The following is an 18,234-nucleotide window of genomic DNA, read 5'->3' on the forward strand; positions in this document are numbered from 1 at the left end:
ACAAACGAACAGCCAGAGTTGCCTTGGCAACTTCTTCCCAGGAACCCTTTTCTCATTAGTCGCAACAAACAATGAGCTATTTACTTGGGTTTTCTGAGCTGTTAATCAGAGAAGGAAATTCTTATCCAACCCACGCCCAAAGGGTACAGGAGCCTAGGGCCAGAGCCACACACCCTGCTGCCGAGTCACAAGGGCACCTCAGGTCACCCGCCCGTCATCACCTGTGCTAACACCTGCTACTATAAACTAGCAGGTCCAGGACTGGGGCTGCAGCTACGCAAATGCATTACTAGAAATTTATTGCAAATTAATTTTAATATACAGGTACAAAACAAATATAGATTCACAGCATTTACAAGAAATCATTCAAATGACATTGTAAATAATTTTTTTTTTTTTTGTACAAAAAAAGCATTCAACAAAAATACATATGAAGTTACAGCAATCTTATGGACCGTACTTCAGCTGAGAAAGCCAAGCTCACAAGTGTCACCTGATTTACACAGATGACATCACCTTTATGGGCACAAGTTAAAAGGTTACCAAAAGCTTTGCACGGTAGATGAGAAACCACACTGGGTGCTAATACAACCCCCCTAAAGAACAATTATTAAATTACAGGATCATTCAAAGTGTTTTCTCAATACAAATGTTAACGTCTATGACCTCACTAAAAGCAGCAGTGCAAAGTATGCTGGAGCCAAGTAAGCTGACATAAAATACGGAAGCGTTTTCTTTTTTTCCTCCAAGACCAGCTGGAAGAAAGTTTCCACTTATTTTTTCCCAAAGTCTTTTGAACTCCAAGTTCACTGCACCCTGAAAACAAATAGCATTGGCCAAGTACATTTCAACAGAGAGCTGTTTGTAGGTTAAGTGTATTATATGGGAAACTTTGTTTGTTTAACCCAGAAGCGAGTCCAGCGTGCAAACCACCAGAAAGCCCTTGATGCATCCTTGCTGGCACGGTCCGCTGAGGGACACTCCTCTCCGCAATGGAACAATGAACAGAAACCCCGCCCTCAGCCTGGGCAATCCGACGCCCTAGTCCATCGAGGAAACACAGCTGAGGCATGTCCGTAACTCGGTCATGCAGAGATTTCTACCCGGCAGGCTGCTGGCTCCCCGGCACACTTGTACAGATGATTTCTGTTGTGAACTGAATTTCGAGTGAAGTGCACCTTTGCTTTGTGTAAAGACAATGGCGAAGTGCAGTGTGGCACGCAACCTTCATGGAGCGGGTGTAAGAAGGCACAGTATTTACAAATGGCTTTTGATGGTGGCGGCCTATTTTCAGGAATCGAATCAGATGGGCCCGCGACAAAAAGCAGACCTAACGAAAACAAGCCACGTCAAGTGTCCCAGGAAAGCTCGGGCAAACTGCTTGCCACCTCTTTCTAGTGCCAGGGACAGGAACGTTACTTCTCCGCGATTTTTTACACGGGTTTTATGGCTGCTTAGAGCCTGCTCCACAGCTGGCGTACATTCTAGGTTCTGGGCAGAACTGAGATGGTGCTTTTGACCCAAGGCCATTGCAACTGTCTCAACAGAGCTCACAAAATTGCAACCACTGAAGAACAAATGAAATTCATCAAAATGTTATGTCATCTTTTTGTTTGGCCCAGGGGGAGGGCAGGGTGGCAACTCCCAATGGAATTCACACACAATCCCAGTGGAGGGCTCTTCGCTGCTTACTTCCAAGGGGAAGATGCAACTTCTATCAAGCAGGAGCTCTGGCAAACTGAAAAAGAGAACACGAGGACTGCAGTCTGTGCAGAACTCTGGCACCTGGAACCCAAGCCAGACACAGACTTTCACGAATTCAAAACATGTTCTATCCTTCAAAAAAATATGTCAGCAGTTTTCAAAATTGCTTGAAAACCCAAGTAGGATCTACCGAGGACAGGTATTTGATCGACTGATCCTCACACTGCATAAATCTGACTAGAGCAACCCTGGGTCTTGAACTGAGCTTAACAAAAGTATGTCTTTGCGTGCGATTCTCTGTTAGGAAGTCCATGGAGGTAGGTGGGAAGCAGCAGGGCGGGCTCAGCTGGAAAGTACACTCATCTGCTCACGAGGCTGAAAGCAGTTCTTCATTGTCCGTTAGTAAATAATAGCAAATGGAAGTTCTGCGAGGGACTCTCCCGAGTCCTCACTGAACGTGTAACATAAACAAGTAATGCTCTGTACTTCCTTAAAGCAACTTTTTATATTACAGTTTAAAAAAAACTGTTCAAAATTACTGTACAAACGAACAAGTCTATTTAGCAATGAAAAGCATGTTAAGTAGTTTCCAAAATATATCATTACATTTTGTTAGTAAAAACGTCAGTTATATAAATGTAACTGAAACACACACACACACACACACACACACACACACACACACACGGACGCACACACTCTCCTGCTTCTGTACAGAAAGCCACAGCACCACTACTGTCTTAGGGCCTGCGGTGGGCAAGCCCAGAGAGGCCACCCGGGCGCTGTTAGCCCCAGGGCCACGCACCCTGCCGGAAATGCAGCCTCAGTAAGGGCTGCACAGCTGCTCACAGGGGCCTGGAGGGCCACACGATGCCCTGAAGAGGGGTCCAGGATGATGTTTTCTTAATGCATGATGTCACCTCCTTCAGTAACAGTTCTGGATTCAGGGGAAGGGGCTGCAGAGACCCCAGGACAGACCCCACACCTGTGAAGTCAACAGCTTTGTCTCCGACACTGTTACACTTGTTTACTCTCAAGCGTGGGCCTACGAGGAAGAAAAACAGCAAAACAAAACGAAAACCCCTTTGCAAGGCTGGCACAGAAAAGTGAACTTCTTTTGTCCACAAATGTGTAACGCAGGGTCCCCCGGCCAGTGCCCTGAGCAGAGCAAGACCAGAGCCTGTCTTTTCCAGACGCGGTTAGACGGTATCTTTGTCACACTTCACAGTACGGACGAAGGAGAGTACTGTCTGCAGTACCGGCTCGTGTGGCTTCCTTACACAACACCGCTCTCGCTGCGTCTCGGCGTTTTGTTAGGGTCTCTTCCACAGAGAACGACTCTTCAGAAATCTGCTGTGTGCCAGGCTGGCGCAGTCACGTGCTGCTGTCAAGGGCTTCTGTGACAAAGGCGGTTTCGAATTCCCGGGGCGCACACCTGCTCTGCGACTGTAATTTCATTGAGAAAAGCCCCATCTTTGAATTTCCATCAGTGGGGACGTCAGGAACCACTGAGGAGCCCCACGGGACGCTAAGATCTAGGAATGTCCCCAACGGTGTCACGAATGACAGGAAGCGAGCGTTTACGTCACGGCTGTGTGAGCTGCAAGCCCCTCAGTTGTGACAGGAGAACCACAGCACGGGCGCGCTTGTCTCGTCACCCGCGAGGCTCCCGGTGCAGCATGACGGGGGCTCCCAAGTGCCGGCCGCTGGGCGCATCTCAGATGCCGCTTGTGTGTCCTGACCTCCTCCTCCTCCTGGGAAGGCAGCTGGGTCTCAGGAGAGTGGGTCTCCTTCTCTCCTTCACTGATACCCGAAGAGCAGTTCCAGCACCCGGCCCAAGGCAGTCCCTGCACCGCAGGCTGAAGGACGAGGCGGCGCCGCCCTCCCTCGGGTCGGGGGTGCACTCTGGCTCACTTCCGGAAAGGGGCAAGCTTGTGGAAGGTGTGCCAGAAGAGCGAGGGCTTCTGCTTGGGCTCCGCCAGGGCAAAGACCTGCTGCTGGGGGACGCTGGTGGGCACCGTGACGTGGCGCTGGTGCAGCGGGTGCAGGCCCTGGGGCAGAGGGGCGGCGGGGCAGCTGCCGTAGCCTGGCGCAGGAGGAGGAAGACAGAACGTGAGGGTCACGCCGGAACCGCGCAGGGAGCAGCGCCCGGGCTCCGAGTGCGCGCTGTTCCTTGACGTGCACGTGTGCTGCTGGGGACCGAACCTAACGACTCCGGGCTTCCCCGCTTCCTTTACGATGACTAGCGTACGGACAGATTAGGTAGACAGACAGACAGACTGATAGAGGCCGCCCCCAAAGCTTACCTTTGGACTTTCCCTGCCTTGCCTTCTGAGCGTTTAACATGGCGAGCTTCTTCTGGCTTTCTGAGATTTCCATCCCTGCAGTGAGAAAAAAAGTGGTCTCTGTTGAGAGCCCAGGACGAGACTGAAGCCCGAGCCCGCACAGAGTGTCGCCGTGCGCACGAGGCGCGCCGGGGGCGGAAGGCCGCAGGGGCAGGGGCAGGGCAGGCCCGTCTGAAGGGGCCCGCAGCTTCCCCGCAAAGCCAGACACCGCGGGAGGGAAGCCGGGTGCTTCAGTGACAACGCGCAGACTTCCTGGGGGCGGCCACACCTGGGCGAGCACACAGGGCACCCTAAGGACGGCCCTGCAGTCCCAGGCTGGAGGCGAGGGGGCGCAGGGCAGGCGCTCACATCTGCCCCCAGATGTGCGGTGAGCGCCCGAAGGCAGGCACTGCCTCAGGCCTGGGGAGCTGGCCCGTAGTGGACCCCACCTGCCTGGTGTGTCCGGAACCCCCGTCGGGTTCCACCACAGACGGGCAGGGTACCTGCTGCCCACATCTACACTGTGTGAGCTGGGCGGGCACGGGCAGCCTTGGGAACCCTGGGCAACAGCCGCGCTGGCCTCTGTGCCAGCCCTGCCTCAGCGGGACGCGCCCTCCTGGAGGCGGGCACGCACTCCACCTCGGTCAGGCCGGGACCCAGCCCCCGCCCCGGCCACTGCTCCTTCGCACGGCAAACAGCTGCCCCCGGGGGTCCAGAGGCTCTTGCCGGGCTCACACGCAGAACTGAGCGCAGACTTCCCCGGGCGTGCTCAGGCCCGGCTCAGTGGCCGGCTCTGGGTCCGCCCACACGCAGCTGGGCTGCCAGGCGGGCACCCTGCAGGCGAGGGCGGGGCCGGCCCTGGCCCATACTCACTGGCTCTAGCTATCTGTACCCGCTACAGGAAACAGCACCCAGCAGAAGGGCACACAGTGGCATTCCTTCCCCCGATCCCGCTGAGGGGCAGAGTGGAAAATTCCCGTGTAAGAGTCAACACAATTGCAGGGTCTCAGAGCCCAATCATTCCACTGACAAGTGACTCCAGGACTTGCACCAACCAGCGCGCTGTGACAGGGACAACTGGGATTTTGTGGGTGTCATTTGCATTTTAAGCACTGGCCTCTGCACCTATCTGAAAAACCACACACAGGGCAGGGCAATGAGCCTATTCCAACAGGGCCCAATGCCGGCTGCCAGTGGACGGCGGAGCCGCGTTGGCTGTCCTCTTGGTTAAAGGACACCGGGCGCCCAGTGCCCTGGGAGGGGAGGCCCATGTCCTGTCCCTGGAGAAGCCCTCGGAGGACACACACGCTCTGACGGCCAGCTAGCCTGACCTGGGGGCCGAGAGCAAACCCCACTGGCTGCCTCGAGCCGGTGGCCGGTTCCAGGCGGGGCGGAGAAGACGGCCACCTCCTGGTCTCCTGTCTCCCTCAGTCCTCCCCTGTGCCTGGGGATGGGGCCGGGCTGCTCCTCCACGGTCTGGGCTGGCTCAGGGTACAGACACCAGTATTTCCTTTATTTTGTTTTGTTTTGTTTTGTCTTGGAGACAGGGTCTTGCTGTGTAATCCAGATTGGCCTTGAACTCACTATGTAGCTCAAGCTGCCCTCGAATTCACGGTGATCCCCCTGCCTCAGCCTCTGGAGCACTGGATTACAGGGGTGCCCCACGACGCCTGGCGAGACCAGAATTTCTCCTCCCTCTTGTCCATGAGGCCCCGGGCCCTGCTGCGCTGACACCTACCTTGAGGTCTGTGCTTACAGCCCTACTGTGGGGCGTGGGGCGTGGAGCTCGGGCTTCGGGACGTGGGTGCTGCCACTGTGTGTGTGCATGGCAGCTTCAGTCTCCTAAAGATTCTGCGACACTGGCAGGAACATAACGCACCTCGGGGACTGTACCCAAATTCAACACCAAATTTACCTACGCCCCATGCGCACCTTACACATGTAGCCTGTAGGGAGTGTCACCCTGCATTTTTTGCATGCCCACATTGGGACTGGGCCCCGTCTGCCCATGAGCTCAGATGTGGACTTTTCCACCTCTGGCATCACTTTGGTGCTCAGGACGTTTCTGACTTTGGAGCTGCTTTTCCCTGTCTGTTACGGAAGAGGCGCACTGCCGTCCGGTTGGCCTCCTGCCTCGGGCTCCTCAGGGCTGGGGTGACAGCTGTGCAGGCACCGCCATGTCCGGGCCGCACCTGGGACTTGGGTTTTCAGACTGGGGGTGCTCAGGCTGCCCGGGTGTGACCCGGAGAGTGACACTGTTGCCGGTGGTATCTGCTGCAGGGTTGCGAGCTCCATGGATGAGGGTGGGAATCACACAGCTGGGTCTGCACGATGGAGGCGGCCAGGAGGACCGGAAGGGCTCCACAAAGGGGAAGCCGCCACAGTCACCTGCGCTCCTGTGGCCAGGCTCCGTCTCCGCCTGCACGGAACTGGTCTCAGCGCCCCCGGGGCCTGCTGTGAGCGTGGGCCGGCCCGAGGCTCACTTCCCCTCGTGTGGCGGGAGTGCTAGGAGTCACTGTGCCCCGGGGTTCAGGGACCATCTCTAGGAACGTGCAGCAGGGTAACCGCGCAAGGAAACGCTCAGCAATGCTGCCTGCGGGCCTGCACCTGTTCTAGGCTGACACGCGAGGCGAGGAGGACTTAGGGTCTGCAGACCTTTCTCTCCAGCCCAGTGCTGGGGTTCAGCTTGGATGGGGAGGGCAGGGAGCAGACCAGCACACAGGCTGGAAGAGAGGGCAAAGAAGCAGAGGAGCTGAGAGGGGCCCGAGGCCCCAGGACGCTCACCCATCTCCCGGTCCTCTTGCACCTGCCGCCTCTCGTCTGCGCAGGCCTGGAGCCACCTGGCCTTGTCCTCCTGCTTCCGGGCACAGAGCAGGTGCACCTCGTCCGTGCTCCTGCTGAGCAGCTTGAAGGCGTTTCTCACGCTGAGGTTCCAGTCCGGGTCCCGCCCGTCCTCCACGTCCACGACCTCCACCCGGTCCATGTCCACGCGGCCCTTGTAGTACAGCATGTCCCGGCGCAGCAGGTCCTTCTTGCAGGACACCAGCTGGTGGTCGAACAGGAAGAACGTCCTCTGCTGGCTCTTGCCTTGCTTGGTGATGCAGGTCAGCTCTCCGGAGTGGATCAGCTCTGAGCTCCGGTCCAGAATGTTGTGGCCCTGGGAAGATGGAAACACGGTGTAGACACAGCAGGGACCCCGACAGGCTCTTTTGGGTCTTCCTGTGGCTTGACACTGCTCACTGCCGGCCTCACAGCACAGGGGGACAAGGCCCCAGGCCCTCTCCTAACCCAGTTTCCCGGTCTCCTTGCTACACAGTGGGAGGATGTTACAGTGCTTCATTTACCCGAGCGTCGTTCTTCCCACACCTATGCCGAAAGGGTGCTACCTGAATGAAATCCAGCCAAGATCTGCGCCGGCAGCTGGCCCAGGCTGACTGTCCAAGAGGAAGGACATGTGGGGGCTTCACTGCACGGGGACAGAGCGCCACGGCCAGCCTGTGCGTCAGGCATGCGGTGGATCCCGGATAACAACCGGTGTACAGTGCAGAAAACCAAAGGCCAGGTAGCAAACCGCCAGCCACAAACTAGCAAACTTCTGAGGGGAAAATCACCCGTAAATGTCAGAGTCCAGGATGGGAAAGAAAACGGACTTACAGAATTTCCACTGGCTTCACCCAGTGCTACCTTGCAGACTTTGTTTGTAAGATTTTATTCGGTTTTAATCCCGGTCATAAACAGTATTCTTGGGAGTCAAAAAAGGCCGGACTCTGAAATGGTCCTTCTGTCCACCTGCCTGCAGCCACTGTGCCCTGGATTCCTCGCTTACGGAATGAGGGCGTGAGGCCCAGGGACCTCTGAGGGCCAGGCATGCTCCAGTGGCCGGCCACGTGCTTGAAATATAAGCATTTCTCTGCAACTCTCACTGCTCTAATCTACTTCGTTACAGTTCCGACCTCTCACTCCAAACTCCGAATCCTCTGAGCGTCAGGTCTGCCCTGCAGTGGGCGCAGGACCACGTCCCTGTTTGCACCAGCACAGGGGTGCTTGCCTGTGGTCGGGGAAGGAGGCAGAAGCGGTACAAACCGGGGCAACTCAGCGGGGCCCTGTCTCAAGAATTAAAAAGATCTGGGGATGCAGCTAAGTTTGAAGGCCCTGAGTTCAGGCCCCATACTGGAAAAAGGTTTACTTAGTCCAAAAACCCAGTATGAAGCTGGGTGTGGTGGTGCACACCTGTGATCTCAGCACTCTGGAGGCTGAAGCAGCAGGATCACAGAGAGTCTAAGGCCAGACGGGGCTATACAGTGAGTTCAGAGCCAGCCTGAACTACACGGCCCAAAAAATCAACAGCAAAGCAAAGCAAACCAAACTAACGACAAGGCATTAGCTTGTTCTTAGCTACCCCTCGGCAACAGCCCAAATGTCCACCAGCTGATGAATGGATCAGGAAGAGGCGGGCTTTTCATGTAATGGAGCACTGCGCTGCCACAAAGGGCGAGCCTGGGATGCTTCTAGGTACACTGGATGTGCTTGGGGCCACGCTCAAGGGACACGAGAGGGACATGAACGTCACACCGCCTCCCCGGTGTGAGGACTGGAACTTCAAGTAAGGCCCACAATGTGTAATAGTTATCGGGAACGGGAAGAAAACGTTCAAATAAGCAAGTGAACAATGGGGGCAGGAAGGCAAGAGGGGACCAAAAAAAAGAGAAAATGAAAAGAAAAATCGAAACCAAACTTTTGTAAATACGGAGGGGGAAGAGAGACTGAAGGGAGGACAGGGGAATGGGAAAAAAGAAACAGCAAGATACACGTATAGGTACGAACTGCCTAGGACGAGTCTTGTCATTATGCATACCTAAAATGTACCAATAAAATTGGAAAAAAAAAAGGCCAGGTGTGGTGGCGCACCCCTGTGATCCCAGCACTGGGGAGGCTGAGGCAGGAGGATCACTGTGAGTTTGAGGCCAGCCTGGGCTACAAAGTGAGTTCAAGGCCAGCCTAAGCTGCATTGTGAGACCCTCTCTCAAAAAAAAAAAAAACAAAAAAAAATAGTGAAAAAATTTTAATAAAAAAATAAACTCAGCCCTGCCACTTTCTAGGTAGATAAGCCTGGGAAAACGACCACCCCTTCTGTGCCCAGCAGCCCATCAGGACACACTCGTGTGCCCCACGGCTGTACACAGCACAGCCCATGCCTCCGGGGAGCGGGTTCTCCAGGTGAGCGGAGACGGAGGCTAAGCAGGGCGCTCATGACGGGGCACCTTCTGGGTGGGGCAGCGAGTAGGGGACCGCTCCACTGAGCAAGATGCCCCAGAACACACAGCCCCCTAACAGGACAGTAAAGGATGTCACCGTGGGGCGAAGCGCACCTGAGTGTGTGTGTGTGTGTGTGTGTGTGCGCGCGTGTGCGCGCGGAGCTCACCTCCCAGCCGACGATGGACACCTGCCACTGCGCAATCTTGTTGATGCTCTCCAGCTTGCGCTTGCGCTCGTTGATGAGACAGGCTACGTTCTTCATGGCCTCGTACGCTGCCTTTATATCGCTGTAATCACTGCAACACAAGGGGTCATTTCGATCACGTAACACACAACTTGTGGTAACACCCTCAGACCCTGCCGCGTCTACGGCTGGTCTAGGCAGAGCAGCATCTCAGCAGCAGCCACTGTGTCCTTTCCTTGTTTCCCTGCGAACAGACTGCAGTCTGCAGAGGCTGGGAGCTGACAGAATGCCATTCTGAATGCTTTGGAACGAGGATGTTTTCATTCCTCTTCCAGATCCCACAATGAATGAAAGCGGTGGCATAAGGAACGAAGCCTTAGTCATGGTGACTATGGCATATTTCTGCTAACATAGAAAGAACAGTTATTATTGCTCTGATTCTGCCGTGACCAGTTTTGCTATATGAAGTACTTTAAAAATCACTATTCATTTCAAGAGTGTCTATACCGAGACTCTCTGTTCACGCTGCTCGGGAAGGGGCACAAGAGGACAGGAACCACACGGTCTGAAGTGGGGAGCTATATCTCTGCTACGAGGTCATCTGCCTTCCCAACAGCCCTTCATTTCTAGGGCTTTAGGGACACCGCAGTCAAATTAAAGTAACAAGTTCTCCCCAAGATGGGTGCAGTGGTGCAGGCCTGTAATCCTAGCACTCAGGAGGCCGAGACAGGAGGATCACTGTGAACTTGAGGCCAGCCTGGGCTACATAGTGAGTTCAAGGCCAATGTGAAGTGAATAAGCAAGACCCTGTCTCAAAAAAAAAAAAAAAAAAAAAGAAAAAATAAATTCCCCAGCAGGCCTCTGGCCTCACAAATTTTGAAAAAACTGAAACCGTCATTCTTATCCACACACAGGTTAGAACACAGTGTCTGAAAGTGTTTTGCTCAGCATTAGTAATCGGGGGAGATGGACGCCAGTCATCCGGCTTACAACAGGCTAACGTTTTACTTTCTTTTTCTGTTTTGTGTTTTTGGTTTTTTTCCAGTACCGGGAATTGAACTCACGACCTCGCACTTGCCAGGCAGGCGCTGTGCCGCTGAGCTCAATCCCCAGCCCCCATGTTTTACTTTCCTATAGCGACACGTGGGACAGGGGCATGCAGAGGTGGGTGGCCGCAATCAAAACCTTCCTGCACAGGTGGAGGCGGGCTTGGAAGCGGATGTTGGGGTCTGGCTGCCACATACAGCTGTCCCTGGCTCCTGGGGGGCCCCCGCATGGCTGCACCTAGCAGACCCTGATGTCTTTAGATGACAGCTTCCTCACAGAGAAGCAGAACAGAAAGGAAATGATACATGGGGAATGTCTACAAAAATGTCTACAAAAATGATACATGGGGAATGGCTCAGAATAATGGAAGCAAAAACCTGCAGGAGCCTCCAGCTATGAAGAAAAAGCAAAATAAGACTTTTGGTATGATCCTAAAAATGAGAAGAATGTAAGGCTTTTTGACATTTTTGTTGTTTTATGTAAGGCAAGGAAATGCGCCTTTTGTCATTTCCTTTAAAATTATTATTAGCTTATGAAATAGCCAAAATCTGCACGGTGCTCACAGCAAACAATGGCCCACAGAGGAAAATCACCGTCAAGCGGCGTACGGCGCTCTGGCTGCCACGCTCCGTCCTGGAGCGCGCTACACCGCCCGAATCGCTCAGGAGTCCCCTCTGACGTTCTCCACAGGCCCAGCTCACGGGCCTCGCTGCCGGGAAGCCCTGACCCACCGAGGCGCAAGCTGGCGGGAACATGGCATTCTCTTTTGTTTTTCCTCTGGCTCCTTAGCGTGATTCTTTTAAAAAAATGTCTACAAAAATTTTGACTTCTCTAATTTTTTCCACAGAATGTTTTCTGATTTTTCTATCAGAGACACGGAGGCAGAGAAGGACAGAGAAAGGAAGGAAGGAAAGAAGGAAGGAAAGAAGGGAGGGGAGGAGGAAGGAAGGGAGGGAGGGAGGGAGAACGGGGAGGAGGCGAGCGCGAGCTTTTCCTCCCATCTGTTGCAGCGGACACCCTGCGGCTATCTTCTCGGCCCTGACTGCTTAAGCGAAGCCCGTGCGGGGTCCGTGGCTCCGCAGCCTGCTCTTACTCCCGCAGCCCGCTGCGGAGGCTCCTCTCTAGGCCGGCCTCTCCACGGAGGCGCAGGGCACGAGGGCACAGAGCGCCCCCGCGGCACCCCTCCCGGCACAGCAGCCGCCCCGCCCAGCCTCGGCTCCTGTGGCCTCTCTTCCCCACGGTCATCCGTAGTTTGAAAACACTGAACGGGAAATTCTAGAAGTAATTCATGCTTTCAAAGTGCTCATTAGCGCACCTTGTTAGAACTGTTCTATGGCATTATGAGTTACCGTTCCCAGTCTCTCACTGTGACTAATTCCTAAGTTAAACTTTATTACAGGCACGCATGCACAGGAAAAACACAGTCTAAGCAGAGTGCAGGACAGACATTCCTGTTTAATGACTGTTTGGACTCAGCACCTGTACTCAGACTGACAGCCTGTCTTTTTTGGGTACAGTTCTGCACCTCTTGTTTAGACAGCCTCAATGTCTTCTTCTGGTACAGTACCTTGTTTATACAGTGCTGTAATTTTTGCTGGTTGTATATACAGTACTACAGTTTTATGTTCTCTTATACAGTGCAGCGCTGCATGTGAGGGTTACACAGATAAAGACGAGGTCCTCACGTTGGAGCTTCCTTTGACCATTTCTTTGTCCCGCATACGGTAATGTCCACACTGTATGCGACTCCTCATTTAGCAACTAACTCACCTGACAACCCAGTCGCAGGACCAGCACCCAGTCGTCAAACCTGCACTGTCTGCACGTGCAATTTCGCGGGACACTGCGAGTTTTGGAAGCTAACCCCTCCGTAGAGGAGGAAACTATTCTAACGACACGCTTCCTGTCTTTTCTTTTGGCGGTCGGAGGGGTGAGACATGGTCTCGCTACTCAGTCCATGCTGTCCTTGAACCCCTCCGGCCTCAGTCTCCCAAGTCTCCCAAGCGCTGGGAGGACAGGTGTGTGGCAACACGCCCGTGTCCTCATCTCTTAGAGGCTGCTGTACAGTCTCTGCAGACAGTGCACTTCAGGAGGTGACGATCGCAAGTGCTGTAGACGGGGAAGTTTCTGCCCAGAGCTGGAGGGCAGTGCTTGCCATGGAGGCCCCGCCCGCCTCCCCGAGGCCACCGCCTCACCTGTGCTCCGGAGTGGTGTACTTGAGCAGCTCGGCCAGCTGCAGCGGGTACTTGCAGATCTTCTGCACGGGCGTGAGGAGGAAGCCGTCCAGGGCGATGTCGATCATCTGCTGCAGCAGGCGGCAGGCCTCGAAGAAGTGCCTGTACTTGCCCTGCTTCATGAGGTTGGAGAGCTCCACGCAGGCGCCGGGGTGGTTGTTGCAGTACTCAGAGTAGATGGCAAAGCCCTCTTGCTGGAAGGGAAACCCGCTCTGTCAGGCCTCAGGGCGCTGGACCGCCCCAGGGGAGCTCCTGGGGCGCAGGGCATGCTCCACAGCTGGACAGGGACACGCTACTTGCCCACGCTGTCACACACGCACTAAGGGAGCGGCACGAGCGTGGGCTCAGGTGTGATCACCGGGTTCTCTGCCCCCCCCCAGGGGGGGCGTGGGGCACGAGGAGGTGCGTGCCCCACCACCCTGACTCCGCCAGCTCCGACCTGAAGCAGCAGAGGAGGGAGGTGCTGCTCAGAGGCCGGGCCTCAGCCCGCCCCCTTTCACTCGGAACTCACTCGGGCCTCCACCTCCTCCCACGGTCTCCCCGGCGGCCTGGCTTCCATAGCTGTCACCCTGTCGCCTCTAAGTGGAGGCCATCTGCCCTTTCGAGCCTGGGGCCACGTCTCCCCTCCTGCCTGCCAGGGTTGTGCGCGGCCCCCTCCCCTCCAAGGCTGGGCGCAACTCGCTTCCAAGGCCCTGTCCTTGGGCGCTGTTCCGCGTCCCTGAACGCGGCCTTTCTCCCACCGTGCGCACGAGGTCCCTCGCTCACTCGCTGTCCAGCCCTCCTCACAGCGGCCCTTCCTTCCGCCCGGGCGCAGGCTGGGCAGCGCGTCTAAAGCCAGGCCTCTGTCTCCTTAGAAAACAGGCTTTCCCAGGCCATCCCACCCTCCGTGAACCCCCAACCCTGCTGGTACCTCTGACTGCCGCTCTTCCTCTGACGCCTAAACCGGCCTCGTCAGCCTCTGCTCAGAACCACCCACTGCACCAAGCCCGTCTCCGCTCTTCCGGCCGTCACCTGGCCAGACCCCGCGGCGCCGTCCTGACCGGGACTCCCGAGCCCGCTCTGGCCTCGCTCACCTCCGGAGCTGCTCCCTGCTGCGCTTCGACAAGCCCTGCTGCTCTGGCCGCGCTGGCTTTCCCAGGGCCCTCGCCGCGCCCCAGGCACCTACACGCCGCTCTCCCCGCAGGGCCTATCTGCTGCCTCCCGAAAGCTCCCGGGCCCGGCCCCAGCAAGCGCAGTTCTGCTGTCACTGTGGCCGTGGCCGCTCCATGACTACTTCAGAAACCCTTTAGTGCTCAGTAGCAATGGCCACCAGGACGTGGCGGCTGCTCACTCCCGGGTCTGGCTCCTCAGCTGTCAAAGCGCAAGGACAGCCATATCCCCTAAGGCAGCGCAGCCGCCGACAGGAGAACCCACGGCAGAGCCTCGTGTTTGGAGGAGGCCACCTGCCACATCGCCAGGTGACCAGTGAGACGCGAGGTGACCTACGTGTTGCAGAAAGCAGGATCCTATTTCACTTCGGTGAGGCTCCTCTTTGTTGTACTTTTTCTCAAGGTCTTTGAGGAACTGTCTTTGGAATTTGTAAATATCTTCAATGTTGCCAAAGATAGTGGCTAACTGCGCAGCAGTGAACATTCCTGTGTGCTTGCCACACTGCCGGATATAGCCCTGCGAAGTACAAAGGCGAATTTTTTATTTGTCTGCAGATTTAAAAATAATTACTTAGATAGTACAGGAGGTGGAGGAGGTCAAAGCCATGGGCTTGGAGTGGATTTTAGAGAAGATTACTTTTACTTTTATGGGTCCCTGATGAAACAGTTATACTTCCATGACTGTAACTTCCCATAAATATTTTTAGAACAAAAGGAAAGCAAAAAATTCAATATGGCTGGGTTTTTAAAAGTTCTAGAAACAAGTTACAAATGCCAGAGTTTCAAACACCAGAGCTTAAAAATTAGTTCTGCCCCTCTTTTCTAGACTGTTAAGGTGATCATTCTCTCATCCCTAATTCCGTTTCACAGCCGAGAAGACCTGTCAAGCACAGGATGTCACCGCCCGCAGAACAGCGAACGCAGTTCTCTGATTGCCGGTCGTGGCAAAGAGCCAAGAACATCCACCCCGAAGTTCCCACCATCCCCTGCCTTCTCTACACAGCACAGATGTGCACATCTTTACTCAGAGGCCTGACCCGTGAAAGCCGGGGAAACCACCCTGACACTACAGCTTCCTGGGCGTTAGTGGGATAAGAAGCAGCAGCCACACACACGTGTGAACAGCTACTCCAAAACAGCATCGTGTATTTGAACAGACTAAACTAGCCATTTCCTAACATAGATTTTACTGGCTTTTGGTATGAATCTCAACAAGAAAACAATACAGTGTAACAGTATGGGCTCTGGGGCTGACTGACTAGGGGTAGGTACCACCTACATCACACGATTGCTTTGCCTCTGTTTTTTCCCTCCAACAGGGACTAGGAGGGCCTGCCCCTAGAGAATGCTGGTGGGAACTAAGTTACGCCAGGTGACACCAACGCACAACGAACACCAGCAATCATGTGCACTTCCTTCAAATGCCGCTGTAAAGGTCCTCAGCCACCCGGTGACGCAGAACGAGTGAGGAATGGCCACAGCTGAAAGGACAGTGCAGACCTCAGCACTAATGACCAGGGCGGCTGGACTGGTCAGGCCAGGAGAGCCCCAGTGCAGGGCAATGCGCAGACAAGATCCATTAAAAACAAAACACAGCTGGGCACGGAGTGCACACCTGTAATCCTAGCACTATGGAGGCTGAGGCAGGAAGACTGCAAGTTTCAGCCCAGCCTGGGAAACTTAGCAAGACCTTGTTGCAAAACAACAAAAAAGGCCTGTAACAGCCCTAGATTCAATTCAGTCTCCAGTACCACAGAAAACCAAAAGGACAAACGCCACACGGGGCCGTTCTCTAAAATCGCAGCTACAGAGTAAAATTTATCGCTGACTATCCTGATACTGTAGAATATAGCTTTGGATATCACCAGATAAAACTAGTATTTTCAATCAGTGTCTAGATGACTCTGCATCTTGTCTGAGTCCATCACCAGATGCTGAGGTGTCAGGGCTGGTGACACCTTCGACTGTCAGGTCGGTGCGGCCTCTGTGGAAGTCGTGCCCTCAGAACGAGCTCAGGGGCTGGTCCTGAAAGAACCCCAGTGCGCCCTTAGAAGCAGGCCGGCTGCAGAGCACAGCAGCTAAGAGGGCCGCAGCGATGACCGTCGGCAGCGCTGAAGGAGTCTGCACGGGCCCAAGGCACCCGGAGCGGAGGTGCGGAGAAGCGGGTGCGAGGAGAGGTGCGGGCCGGTGGCTCGCTGCGGAGCAGCCGGGGCCCGCGCCTTACCTCGCAGATGTCCTTGAGGTGCTTGATGTACACCCGCTCGCTGCTCATGATCTCCTGGATGACGTTGGTCCGCATCTGGTGCTTGTTCTCGGGGTGCTTGTGGGGGCCGCGGCCGGCGCTGTCCTCCTGCTCCTCACCATGGTGGCTGCTGGAACTCTCCGGCAGCTCTTCCTGGTTGACGCGAAGCTGCGGACCACACACAGGGACAGGGGACAGGTGACCTGGGGGAGAGCTGGCTCCTGCTTCTCCAGAGCCTGTCGGGGGCAGCCGGGCCAGGGCCGCCTCCGTGTCCCTGTCCCCGGCAGAGCCACAGCAGTGACGCCACGCAGTGCGGCCCCCTTGGCACGACAGCCGTGTTCCGCCCAGCGACTGCGGTACAGCTTTGGCTGGCACACGGGATGAAAATCGATTACAGTGGAGCTGGGCCTGGACGTGAGAGCTCCGAGGCCACTGCTGCCTGCCCCCGCCGCCCCGAGGGCCCTCAGCGCCGCCCTTACCCTGACAAAGCTCGCGGGGAACCAGGCCTCCTTGTCTTCGCTCCGGCCCCACCACCAGTCCTTGTTGGAGGCTTCCAGGACCTGGATGACATCGCCAGCCTTGAAGCCCAGCTCCTGGTCGTCCATGGTCACATGGTCCCAGAGGGCCTCCGCGCAGACCACGCTGCCGTCGCTGATCAGCTGAGAGGAGGACAGGAGCGCACACTGAGCGGGAAACAGGCAGGCCGGCTGCTGAGGTGGGGCCGTGGGGGCACTGACACCGTCTAGTTCTCACGTGGACACCGGGCACCTCCCAATCCCTGCTCTGTGGTACACCAAATTAACCTGGGGACACGCGCTGGGGAAAGAGCACAAGCTGGGCGTCTGACCTGCTCACCAAGGGAGACCCAAACCCACCTGTGAGAGACGGACAGACGCCCTGACTTCCGATGGGCTGACAGCCCCACAAACCCATCAGAAACTGAAAATACCTTACATTAAAAATGTATTTAGTCTAACCACCTAGCTTATGTAGCCTACAGTAAATGTACTCGGGACATGCCCACTAGCCTGTAGCTGGGCAAAATCATCTAACAAGAAACTTACTTTATTTTTATTCATTCATTCATTCATTCATTCACTCATTCATTTGTTTGGTTTTTTAGAGACAGAGTCTTACTATGTAGTTCAGATGGGCCTTGAACTCACAGCGATCCTCCTGCCTCAGCCTCCCAAGCGCTGGGATTACCGGTGTGCGCCACCACGCATGGCTTGAACGCTACTTTGTAAGTAAGTGATGAGTAGCTCACATAACTCATTGACTACTATTCCTAAAGTGACAAACAGAATGGTTGTTCTATACTGCTAGCCCCAGAAAGGGTCAAATTCGAAGTACCACTTCTACTGAATGTGTGAGTGTCACTTTCACCATGGTGAAATAAGAAAGTGTAAGTTTCAACCTGAGGTCACTGTGTAAATACCTCATTTAACAGACTAGTTACCAAAATGCTCGATATCTGGAATATTCGCTAAAATAGTTCTGACCAGCTAAACCAGCTGTTACCGAGCCAAGTGCTCCTAACGCTTCACGTGTATGTGACGGCACACCCCTTGCACCTTCACCGGAGTGCGTCACTAAGACTCTACTCCCAACTCGAGGAAGCCTGGAGTAACTTTAGAGTTTGCTGCAACTAACACGAGCACGGCGGGGTCTTGGGAATCGCGAGCAGACGCTGCTGGTCTCAGGTGCAGCAGCAGACGACCGACACCTCCTCACCTGCCACAGACATGGGCTCAGCATCGCTCACCCAAAACGCTCAGCATCAGGAGTTTCGGATTTCAGGGGTTTTGGGTTTGGGGGCATTTCCACAGGCTTTACTGGTTGAACATCTTTAACCCAAAAATCAAAAACCTGAAACTCCGAATGTCTGGACATTGCAGTTTCAGAGTTTGGGGCGCTCTGGGCTTTGGATTTTCCTTCTGGGGCCCTGGGCTTGTGTCAGGTGACACAGGAAGCCTGGTGACCCCAGTGGGCTGCCAACGCGCTGAAGCCATGCTTGGTTTAGGAACACACAAAGCTGGACGGGCTTTCTACAAAGATTCCCGTCCCAAAGGCTACAGCTGCCGCGTGGGAGAAA

The 18,234-nt window shown here is 55.1% G+C and overlaps 1 protein-coding gene across 1 annotated transcript in view; it reads right to left on the reverse strand.

The window, feature by feature from the left end:
* Positions 1–282: 282 nt before the first annotated feature.
* The window catches only part of Spata13 (spermatogenesis associated 13), a gene marked incomplete in the record, with an annotated part of 82,962 nt that continues 65,010 nt past the window's right edge, over positions 283–18,234 (reverse strand). Inside the window, 8 exon segments of the mRNA XM_013505480.1 lie at positions 283–3,790; positions 4,011–4,085; positions 6,813–7,185; positions 9,451–9,580; positions 12,711–12,943; positions 14,235–14,414; positions 16,122–16,307; positions 16,619–16,798. Coding sequence (XP_013360934.1) covers positions 3,615–3,790; positions 4,011–4,085; positions 6,813–7,185; positions 9,451–9,580; positions 12,711–12,943; positions 14,235–14,414; positions 16,122–16,307; positions 16,619–16,798 — 1,533 coding nt within the window.

The sequence above is a fragment of the Chinchilla lanigera genome, unplaced genomic scaffold (genome assembly GCF_000276665.1).
Source record: "Chinchilla lanigera isolate Chin_1 unplaced genomic scaffold, ChiLan1.0 scaffold00096, whole genome shotgun sequence".
NCBI lineage: Eukaryota > Metazoa > Chordata > Mammalia > Rodentia > Chinchillidae > Chinchilla > Chinchilla lanigera.